General features: G+C 32.5%; 1 protein-coding gene across 1 annotated transcript; it reads left to right on the forward strand.

Annotated features, from left to right (window-relative positions):
• The first annotated feature begins 9957 nt into the window (after positions 1–9957).
• LOC142170505 (uncharacterized) lies at positions 9958–11866 on the forward strand. The gene is made up of 4 exons (XM_075232432.1): positions 9958–10265; positions 10577–10871; positions 10920–11321; positions 11405–11866. The coding sequence occupies exons 1-4, from the start codon at positions 9958–9960 to the stop codon at positions 11864–11866; spliced, it is 1467 nt and encodes a 488-aa protein (XP_075088533.1).
• The last annotated feature ends 462 nt before the right edge of the window (positions 11867–12328 follow it).

The following is a 12328-nucleotide window of genomic DNA, read 5'->3' on the forward strand; positions in this document are numbered from 1 at the left end:
GACAGTGTAAGTAAATACGTCCCGGCAAGGAAATCAGCTATAACCAAACTTGTTCCAACATTTAACTTCACAAAGAAACCTCAACTAGCACCAATACTCAACCATAGGCAATTTTCACGAGAATAATCATAATCCTTTCCCAACACAGAGAATCAACAACTTAGGCATTTGTAGTACTTATTAAGAACACAATGATTTTAATTTAAGACTAACGGGCATGTTTGACACCAACGTATAGATACTCGTCACCATGCCTATACGTCGTACTCAACAAATACCACATAGCAAATAGGACACAACTCTTATTCCCTCAAGCTAAGGTTAGACCAACTTACCTCGATGCTACGAACACAATTCAAGCCTCAACTATCGCTTTACCTCTTGGTTCCACCCCCAATTCACTCGTATCTAGCCACAGGTTACTTAACTATATCAATAAATACTAAATGAATCAATTCCAATGCATGAAAATAGGTTTTCTAAAGTTTTTCCCAAAAAGTCAAAAATCGCCCCTGGCCCACATGGTCAAAACCCGAGGTTCGAACGAAAACCCAATTACCCATTCCCCCACGAACCCAAATATATAATTTGTTTTGAAATCGGACCTCAAATCGAGGTCCAAATCCCCAAAATTTAAAAAACCTAGGTTCTACCCAAAACACCCAATTTCCCTTATGAAAACCGTTGATTTTGAGTTGAAATCATGTGAAAAGATGTTAAAGATTGAAGAAAACGAGTTAGAAACAACTTATAATCGATTTGGAGAAGAAATTTTCTTTGGAAAATCGCCCAAGAGAGTTTATGTTTTCAGAAGATATGAAAAATGACTGAAAATGCATCTAAGTGTTAATTAACTGGTCTCTGATGTCGCAATTGCGACCAGGGTTCGCAATTGCGAACTCTTCAGAGGACTGCAATTTTCGCATTTGCGAAGAAAATTACCGCATTTGCGACCACCTCTTATTTCTGAGGGGTTCGCATTTGCGACTCAGGCGTCGCATTTGCGACTGGGCCCTTCCGCATTTGCGACCCAAATGGTCGCATTTGCGATCAGGCCTGCCCAGGCCTTTGTTCGCATTTGCGATGGACTTCTCACATTTGCGAGCAAATGCGAAGCCTGCAGGCCTGCAACATACCAGCAATTTCCTAAGTGCAAATTTCACTCCGTGGCCTATTCAAAACTCGCCCGAGCCTTCGGGGCTCCAAACCAAACATGCACATCAACCTAAAAACATCATACGAACTTGCTTGTGCATTCAAATCACCAAAATAACATCAACAACTATGAATTTAGCATCAAAATCATGAAATCACTTAAGAACCTCAAATTTTCCAATTTTCTCATATAAGGTCCGATTCACGTCATTTCAAGTCCGTTTCTTACCAAATTTTACCGACTCAACTTAAATCACATATAAGACCTGTACCGGGCTCCGGAACCAGAATACGAGCCTGATACCATCAAATTTCAAACACGTTTCATTTCCAAAAACTCATAAATATTCCAGAAAACAATTTTCTTTAAAAACTCATTTCTCGGGCTTGGAACCTCGGAATTCGATTCCGAGCATATGCCTAAGTCTCATATTTTCTTACGGACCCTCCGGGACCATCAAATCACGGGTCCGGGTCCGTTTACCCAAAATTTTGACCGAAGTCAACTTAAATTCATTTTAAAGGCAAAATTTATCATTTTTCACATATTTTCACATAATGGCTTTCCGGCTACGCGTCCGGACTGCGCACTCAAATCGAGGTGAGACAGAGAGGTTTTTAAGGCCTCGAAATACAAAATTATTTCTAAAACAAGTGATCACACACTTAACAAAAATATATATATTTTTAAATCTTTGGTTGTCAAAATTAACTTACCTGAAATGTTTCCCTATATGCCAAACACACTCTAAATGTTATTGGGCCAGGCTGACATCTTAAGAATTATTTGTTTGGAAATTGAATATACATACTACTCAATAACTATTGGCAAGATTTTAGCCAAAAATTAGGCTTAGCAACTAACAACTTGTTTGGATGGTTGTTACCTATTGTATTGTATTTTATTGTTACTTTAAATACGATATTTGTTTTGGTTGTTACTTAAATTTTATTGTATTGTATCATTAAATCTGTCGTTACGTAATAACAAAATGTATCACTTTATGTAACGACCAATTTGGTGTGGTTGCGTTGTTATCTTGTCTTTTTCTCTCATCTCACCCTTCATTATTATTAAATAATTTTATTTTATCATTTACCCTACCTTTTTATATAATAAATTTATCCCATATCATAATTTTTCTTTATAATATTGCAAGTTTATTCTTCATATTTTTGGTGCGTCATATCATAAAACAACAGCAAACAATAGTATCTATCTAAATATTGTATTCATCAAACGATACAGTACAGTACAATACAGTACAATACAATACAATACAATACGCTACATTATGAAACAGTGTATAACAACCGTCCAAACAAGCTGTGAGCGTAAAAATTGATAATGGATAGCCAAATCCTACGAAACGAACTATAAAAAGAGAGGATAATTTGAATATTCAACTCCTAATTTCACATTTGTTCCCTTCCAAAATTCAAATTCGTCCCAAAAAAAGTGAAAATATTCACCCAATATTCAGTCTCGTGAGTTCAGTCAATATTATATCTAGTGTATACTATTATATATCTATGTATATCACTGTTACACGTATAATATAGAAAACCTACGACGTGTGTGTATATATATCACAAAGATTTTCATGAATATGCAAAGATATACATGAATTTACAAGGATATACATGTTATACATGGAGATATACACATATATAAAACAACCATAGCCACCAAAGTCCGATCTAAACCACATCAAATCTTCTCCAAACGAGTTCAAATTTCAGATTTAGGTTCCCATATATGTTTCCACGAAATTGCAATAACATTCATTGAATTTAATAATATTTTTTCGAAATTTTAATTATTAAACCCTTAGCGTTTTTTCGAGTTTAAACTTTTTACCATGTGAGCCATTTTTTTCTTAAGAAAACAGATACACCCAAGTAATCTTCACTAGTTCTTTTCGGCTAACAAATTTTCTATCCAAAAACTTGAAGAGACGCACATAATATCGAAACCCTAAAGGTACTAAATATTTTTTCTTATTTTTAAGAATGATAAAGGAGCTGTAGAAGCTGATTTGGCTACCCGATGCCAATAAATAGAAATTCAATTAATTATAGCCATTTAGTAGAAAAAATATAAAAAATAGCTAAATTTACAATTGGTTATTGAAAAATAGCTACAATTTCAAAAATAACCGAAATATAGTCATTTTTTCATGTAAAGATAAAATCCGAACAAAAACACTCTTAAAAAATCGGAAATATTTCAGCATAATATGCTGGAGTTCGAATTTTTTATATATGAGCTTCCAACATAATGTGCTGGAATTTCATAATGTACTGGAGTTCCAACATAATATGCGGGAAGTTTATATGCAGGAGCTCCATAATCCCTCATATTGTGCTCGAACTTTCCGTGTGCTAGAGTTTCAACATAACATGTTGGAAGTTTATGCAAGAGCTCCATAATCTCGCATATTATGTTGGAACTTTTCGTGTTTCAACAAACATTGGCATTTTTTCAATGATTATACAAATGCTGACTATTTTTTTATTACTAGTCCGAAAACGTGCTATTTTCACCCATTTAGCAGGCCGAGTGAATACTGTGCCGAATTCCCTAATTTGTTCCTAACCCAGTCTACCCATTATTCTTCCAAACTCCAAATTGACGGGCCTATATGTTAAAAAAAAGAATTTTTACCTAGCTATACTATATTAGAAACTTATTTAACTATGTTCTCTATGTTTTGAAGTTTTTAATAAGTATCTAGGTTTTTATTACAAATTATATATATTACTTCTTAAAAGACTCTCACTCCATTATTAATGCCTTCAATTAAGGGATTCAATTATATCCTTCCCTTTTTTCCCTCTCCTCTTCTCTTTTTTTTTTTTAACATCAAAATCCCTTAATCTATGCTCAGAATCTCCATCTTCTCTCTTTCTACCATTACCTACAACTTTATATTATTAAAAAATAATTTAAAATTTTATGATAATTGTATGATAGCTATATCATAATTGTATATGAATTGTATCAAATACATCAATGCCTAAAACATAAATATATCATACTTATATCACTATTGTATCTAACTTGTATCTAGTATATTAATACCCAAACTAATACCTTATACAATACTAATAAATTAATATACAATTATTATACTTGTGATACAAACTGTGAAATTCGTCACGAATGCACAACTGCTCGTAACAATATACAATAAATATACAATTATCATACATTTGTAATACAATTCCTACAACAATTATGATACATATACAATTATAATACAATCGCGATACATTTCTAAAAAATTGTGACACAATTATAATCTTCATCTTATTCAAGTTTCAATCACAACTCTACACTAAATATTTAATAGAATCGTATTATAATTGTATTAGTATTGTAGCGAGTATTATTTTGGGTATTGATGCATCATATACAAGTCACATACAATAAAGATTTTAAAGAAAACAAGATTCAAAACTTACCTACAACTTGATTCTAGAGCAATATTTCGAATTTCGTCGTATTATATCAATAAGAAATAGAGATTTTGGGTGAATAGTAAGAAAGCGAAATTGAATTTCAAACGCTTTGGAAGAGGAAAAGAATCTGCAATTGGGGGGGGGGGGGAAGGGGAGGGGGAACTTTGGGCAAGCAAGATTTTTGTAAGCGAGAATTCTTACTATAGGTAAGAATAATTTTGGCTAATTGTTAAGAGAGAGAAGATGATTTTGTAATCCTTTGGAAAAAAGAAAGAATCTTAAATGTAGGAGTAATTCTTGGAAATTGAGGTTGAGTGTCATGTAATTGATAGGCTAGATTTAAGGAATCTTAAATTTCTTCTTTTTTATGGTTTTGCATATAGCTAGTAAATATAGATATACAAAGTAATTAATAAGAAACCTAAATAAAAGTAGTAAATAAATTTCTATTATAGTATAGCTAGATAAAAACCCCTAAAAAAAGGGGAAAATTAACAAAATCTCATGCAATTAAAATTAATAACCCGAAAATGTTCATTTTGAAAACTATCAACATATACATATTTAAGATTTTTTTTTTTTTACAAAAATACCCATGTAGATATGTACATAGTATACCTTTGAGGTATACAATTCACATGTTGTATACCTTAATAGTATACAACAGTGTGATTCAACTATTATATGTGTTGTATACCGTCATGATATATAATTATGTGAATTGTATATCCTGACGGTAATAACGTACAAAACTATTCTTTGTAATTTGTTAATGCGTAAATTTTTAAATGGTACTCCCTCTGTTTCAGTTTATATGAACCTATTTCTTTTTTGGTCTTTTCAAAAAGAAAAATGATCCCTTTCTAAATTTAGAAACAATTTAGCTTAAACTTACAATTCTAACCTTTAATGAGAAGCTTTTATAACCACACAAATACTCTAGACCCATTTTTGACTTGTTTAAGATCACAAATTCCAAAAATCTTTATTTTTTCTTAAACTCCGTACCCAATCAAATAAGTTAACATAAATTGGAACGGATGGAGTAATTTTTTATTCCATATGGTTAGTTAGTTAAAAGTCCTTAAAAGAAAAACCCTCTTTTATGATGATATTGATTTAATTGCTCATGAAGGGGTAAAAGTTACCTTGTTTCTTTTCTTTAAAGGAATTTTTACTTTCTGTAGCAAAGGTTAACACCTTATTTATTTTAAATAAATACCATTTAAAAAAATTATATTTTATAGATACCTTTTAATGTTTATAGCAAAATATTTAATTTTGGTTACCTCCTAACCCTAAGCCACTAAATACGCTATTCAGTTACACTATTTTCTTTTATGCTATTCAGTTACACTATTTTCTTTCTCTCTCTACTTTGATACATCCCATTCTCTTCCCCCCTTCCCTGAAAACATGATGCTCAATCTCAAAATTCCTCTCACCCACACTATTTTCTTTTCATTCCGATCAATTCTTGCACCGAATTGAATATGTTGGGTAGCAGCGGACCTCAGGCTTCCTGATCGACTCTTCCCAGGAAAAAATCCATTCGCAATCCATCAAAACTCAATTATGAGTCTTTAGTGTCGTTAAGCAATGAATCAATTTTGAAAATTCTAGATTCGGTTGCAACGATTGGGTGCTTTGAGTTAGGTAACCATGGAATTTCAGGGGATCTCATCAAATCAGTCTTATCCGTTGGTGATGGAGTCTTTGGGATTTCATCGGAGGGAATTCAATCTGACCACCCCCATCCCTTGAAAATCCTTCTTGGAAGGTAGCATTCATGTCTCTTAATGATAACTGGTCAATACTAAGAGAGCTTTCACTTGTTTGGCTATGATACACCAGCTATTCCCTTGTATAATTCAAGCAACGTTGGGTAGCAGGTAATGAAAAAAGGTGTCGCGTGTTGTACCTTCAAATCTCAAAGGTGTCGCATGTTGTACCTTCAAACGTTGCTATGGCGGATTCACTTGAAATTAGGGTTTGTTTTTTAACAAAGACGACGGAGTTTTGGGGCTGAGTAACTTGATTTTCAGTTAATATATTTCAATGTATTTTCATGTATTTCATGGTGTTCATTGTCTTTTTTTCCATTGTAATTTAATGTATCTTGTTGTATTTCATTGTATTCACTATCTTTTTTTCATTGTATTTCAATGTATCCTGCTGTATTCTATGTATTTTATTGTATTCACTGTCTCGCTATATGCCATGAATGTATTCATATATTTTTTTAATTAATATAATTTATGTATTTAGATGTATTATATAATTTCTCTGAAGATTGCTATGTTTTTGGGGTATTTTTCTGTTAGGAATCTTTTTTATAACTGAAAATACAATTTTTGTGTGTTATAATTGAGTTTGTTGAGTTATATTAGGAGTCTATTATGTTAATTGATTCACTTTCCGTTTTAAAAACAGTATAATCCCCTATTTCACGCCGTGAATACAGTCGAATACAATAATCTGTCCAGCTGTAATCCCATGTTTCACTCCATGAATACAGTCGAATACACTCGAATACAACAACTGATTAGTTGGACTTCCCTGATTCACGCCTATTTTTGCTACTGTATTCATGAATACAATAGCTTAAATACATCAAATACATCTTATAACCACAGAAAAGGTATCTATAATCCGTAATATAGCAAATAGTATCTATAGATGATTAATTACTACTAAAAGATAATGCTTTATGAAAATTTAAGATCTTTAAATAATAACCTTCCTCCAGTTAATGGTTGTTGAATTAAATTTCTAGATTTTTATTAATTAGTTTAAGTTGAAACGTCAACAAACTGAATAATGAAATAGGCTTCTAGCAAATTATTTTTTCGGAACATCTGCTGATTATTTGAAGGTGATATAACTATTCGACTTATTTTATTACTCCTGTCTCATAAAGTTCATTCCCACTTTGTCATTTAAGCTAGTTATATGAGATCCACTTCACAATACACAATTTTCAGTTCAATATGTGGGCGAACGGCACAAATAGCCACTAAAAGCTGCGGCTTTTATTTTAAAGCCACTGTTTTCAATGTATTTAGACTTTAGCCATTTCTTTTAAAAAATTTATATCTGATTGGACGAAAATACCCTTCTGGTATAACTTATACCTACGCTATCAACACAAGCAGCAGTTACACAAAGAGAAGAAGCGAGCAACAACAGCAGTTACCACGTCGGCGATCAACTGAGGACGAACCACCATTTCTCTTCCCGATTTCAAAAATTCAGCAATCTAATCCAAAAAAACGACATAGATAAACAGTAAGTTGTAATTTCATGTGTTTCTATCAATTTTTATTTCGCTATAGTTATACTTTTTTAGATCTGTATTGATTTGATTATATATTAGATAAGAATTTGATTTTTTTTGAATTTCTGGATTGATAAATTTATAGACACCGCCTCCTATGATAATTCTGTATTCCGGACATAGTGTCTTCATTTTGGAAATTGAATTCAAAAAAATAAGAACACTATGTCCTTAACTTTGATTCTACTGGCCTCATTTTGCAAATTGAATAAAAAAACTTAAGGACAAAATGTCCTTCACTTTGTTGCTGTTCTTTTGTATACAAAGTCCTATAGCTTGAGTTTCAAATTGTATGTTTTAATTTCTGTTTCAAATATTAAGGACTGACAGTCCTTAACTCTTGAATACATGTTTAAATGTTAAGGACTAGCAGTCCTTAACTTTTAATTCCATGTTTAAATGTTAAAGGACAAGCAGTCCTTAGCTTTTAATTTCTGGTTCAAAAGTTAAGGACTAGCAGTCCTTAACTTTTAATTCCATGTTTAAATATTAAGGACTGACAGTCCTTAACTTTAATTACATATTTAAATATTAAAGGACAGACAGTCCTTAGCTTTTAATTTCTTGTTCAAAAGTTAAGGACTGACAGTCCTTAACTTTTAATTCCATGTTTAAATGTTAAAGGACAGACAGTCCTTAGCTTTTAATTTCTGGTTCAAAAGTTAAGGACTGACAGTCCTTAACTTTTAATTCCATGTTTAAAACTTAAGGACTGACATTCCTTAACTTTTAATTTTAATTCCATGTTTAAATGTTAAAGGACATGCAGTCCTTAGCTTTCAATTTCTGGTTCAAAAGTTAAGGACTGACAGTCCTTAACTTTTAATTCCATCTTTAAAAGTTAAGGACTGCAGTCCTTAACTTTTAATTCCATGTTTAAATATTAAGGACTGACAGTCCTTAGCTTTTAATTTCTTGTTCAAAAGTTAAGGACTGACAGTCCTTAACTTTTAATTCCATGTTTAAAACTTAAGGACTGGCAGTCCTTAACATTTAATTCCATGTTTAAATGTTAAGGACTGACAGTTCTTAACTTTAATTACATGTTTAAATGTTAAAGGACTGGCAGTTCTTAACTTTAATTACATGTTTAAATGTTAAGGACATGCAGTCCTTATCTTGGTCTTGCACTTACACTACACATGTTCTTAATTCTACAAGGATTGTTTTATAACGTATGTCCTTTGTTTCCCATTCTCTTGACTTGTAGGATGGAAACAATATGCATAGTAGTTGCTTTTAATGGTAGATGGACTGAAGACTATAAATATCTTGATCATCAAACAAAGCTTTTCCTAGCACCTGAGTCAATTCAGTTTGAAGATTTCGTTAAACAGATTTTTGAGCTTATTGAATTGGATAGAGAAAAGTTTGAAATAGTGATATGGTTTGATATCAACCTTGGAACAAGCAAAGGAATGCTTGTATCCAAAGATTTAGATCTTCACACATGTATAGAGTTGCTAAAAACTCATTCACTCTTCAAGAGCTGTCGTTTCATAGTTGATATTTTGGAAAGAGTTTTTGCATCAACAAGCAATGAACATGCCAACACAAAAACTCAACATGACAATCAAGAGCGATGCCAACAGATAGTTGAAGTAGATATGGTTGAAGCTCAACCATTAAATGAAGAGGTGCATCAAACATTGGATTCTATTCAAGTAGAAGGACAAAGCATTATAGAGATTGACAACGAACAAGCTTTGGGTATTCAAGTCTTAGAGAGTGCACCGGTAATCGAAGTAGTTGCTGACAAAACCTGCACTCAAATAACTAGACGAAGATCAAATTTGAAACAAAAAGAATCCCCAACTACGATATTAAGAGAAAATGCTTCTTTGGATCAAATAAAAGTCGGATCAGTATTTGACAAGAAGAAGAGCATAATTAATTGTTTTTCCAATATAGCAATCAAATGACATTTTGAATTCAAAGTTGTTAGATCAAGCTCAACAAGATATTCGTTGACATGCAATGATGATAAGTGTCGTTGGTGTATGCGTGCTTTCAGAATTAAAGACTCAACATTATTCAAGATAGTAAAGCTTGAGAAAAAGCATGACTGCTCTGTTAATACTAGGAAAGCAGATCAAAGGCATGCTACTTCAAAGTTGATTAGTGGTTACATTATCGACAATCTTCGGGACCCAAGATTTGAAGTTACACCAGCTTTTGTCATGGCAGAGATGCAAAAATTGCATGGACTAGACATTGGATATCACAAGGCGTGGCGTGCTATTCAACATGCTTCCGCTTTAATAAGAGGAAGTCCCGAAGAAAATTATGAATTATTGTGTTCATACTTGTATATGATGACAAGTTAAAACCCGGGAACTTATACTAACATAAAGATAGACGACAACAACAGGTAAACAATTTAGGACATGCTGTCTTTAGCCTTGTTAACTTTTGAGTTATAACCAGAAGTTGAAGACTGCCTATCCTTAAGTTTTGAACTTGTAATTAAAAGTTAAGGACTTCCGGTCCTTAAGTTTTGAACTTTGAAATAAAAGTTAAGGACAACATGTCCTTAACTTTATAACTTGTAAATGTAAGTTAAGGACTGACTGTCCTAAACTTCGAGTATTTTAACCTTGTTTTATATTGTATTTTCAGGTTTCTTTATATGTTTTACGCATATGGATCATCGATAGCTGGTTGGAATCATTGTAGACCAGTGATTGCTATTGATGCAACTTTTTTGAAGTCAAAATATCGTGGTGTTTTAATGATTTCAGTTTCAAAAGATGCAAATAACCAAATTTTCCCATTAGCCTTTGGAATAGCAGAATCTGAAAACAACAATTCCTATGAGTGGTACTTTAGTCAGCTTCGCAATGCAATTGGGAGCCGTGAGAATTTGATTTTTTTATCAGACATGCGTCAAGCTATTGCAAATGACATTGTAAAGGTATATCCTGAAAGCCATCATGGGATTTGCATCTATCATTTGGAGTAGAACCTAAAGCGAAGAAATGTGAAAAGTGAGGTCATAAAACTTTTCCAAAGTGCTGCAAGAGTATACAGGCATAAAGAATTTGACATATACATGTCAGATATTGCAAATGTAGATAAGAAAACTTATGACTACTTGATGGAAGAACCACCGGAAAGATGGGCACGTTCTTGTAGTCCACAACGAAGATATGACATGCTCACAACAAACATAGTTGAGTCGATGAATTCAGTGCTATTAGAAGCAAGGGAGCTGCCTATACTAAGAATGATGGATTTCATTCAAGTGAAGCTACAACATTGGTTTTATGAAAGAAGAAATAAAGCAGAAGGAACATTTTATGATGTTTCTTGTTGGGTAGAGGAGGAATTGAAGAACAGAATAGATTTAGCATTTACTTTGAACGTAAGTATTATGTTTTATGTTTATATTATGATTTTGACATTTTTTAACATAATGTACTCACTTATAATTTTTCAACATTGAAGGTCTTCCCTGTTGATTCATGGCGTTCTAGAGTTGAAGAAGAAGGAATAACTTTCTTGGTGGACTTAAACAAAAGAACGTGTGATTATTTTCAATTTCAACTTGATGAATTACCATGCATACATGCAATTGCAGATATCGAGAAGAGAAACATCAAGAAGTCCGACTTTTGTTCGCACTGGTACTTAAAGGAATCTTGGCTGAAAACATATGAAAGACAAATACATCATGTAGGACATACTGATTCTTGGATTGTACCAGAGAGTGTTAAGTCACAAATTGTTAAACCTCCAGATTTCAAAGTGCCACCAGGTAGAAGGCAAAAGAAAAGGCATATTCCTGCTACCGAGCCATCAAAAATAACATTCAAATATGGTCATTGTAGAAGAATTGGTCATAATAGAACAACTTGTATATATTCTCCAGCACTCCATCCATTTTCAAGAAAGCATACAGAAGAGTAGAAATATACACTCATGTTTATCGACTCTTTTAAGTTTTTGCTATAGATTGTATTCATTATTATTCTAATTTGAGTTGATGCCTAGATTTTCACTATTTATATCTTGTTATGTTCTTTTAATTTCTTTTGAGTTCAACAATTAAAAGTTATTAACAGGAGTCAGTAAGTTCAACTTGCAATTTTGAAAACGTAATGACTGTCTGTCCTTAACTTTGAATTTCAAGTTCAAAAGTTAAGGACATGAGGTCCTTAAGTTATAGTCTCATGTTAAAAACTTAAGGACCGTCTGTCCTTAACTTTGAATTTTAAGTTCAAACGTTAAGGACGTGAGGTCCTTAAGTTATAGTCCCATATTAAAAATGTAATGACTGTCTGTCCTTAACTTTGAATTTCAAGTTCAAAAGTTAAGGACATGAGGTCCTTAAGTTATAGTCCCATGTGTTAAAAACTTAAGGGCTGTCTA

This window comes from Nicotiana tabacum, chromosome 16 (genome assembly GCF_000715075.1).
Source record: "Nicotiana tabacum cultivar K326 chromosome 16, ASM71507v2, whole genome shotgun sequence".
Lineage (NCBI taxonomy): Eukaryota > Viridiplantae > Streptophyta > Magnoliopsida > Solanales > Solanaceae > Nicotiana > Nicotiana tabacum.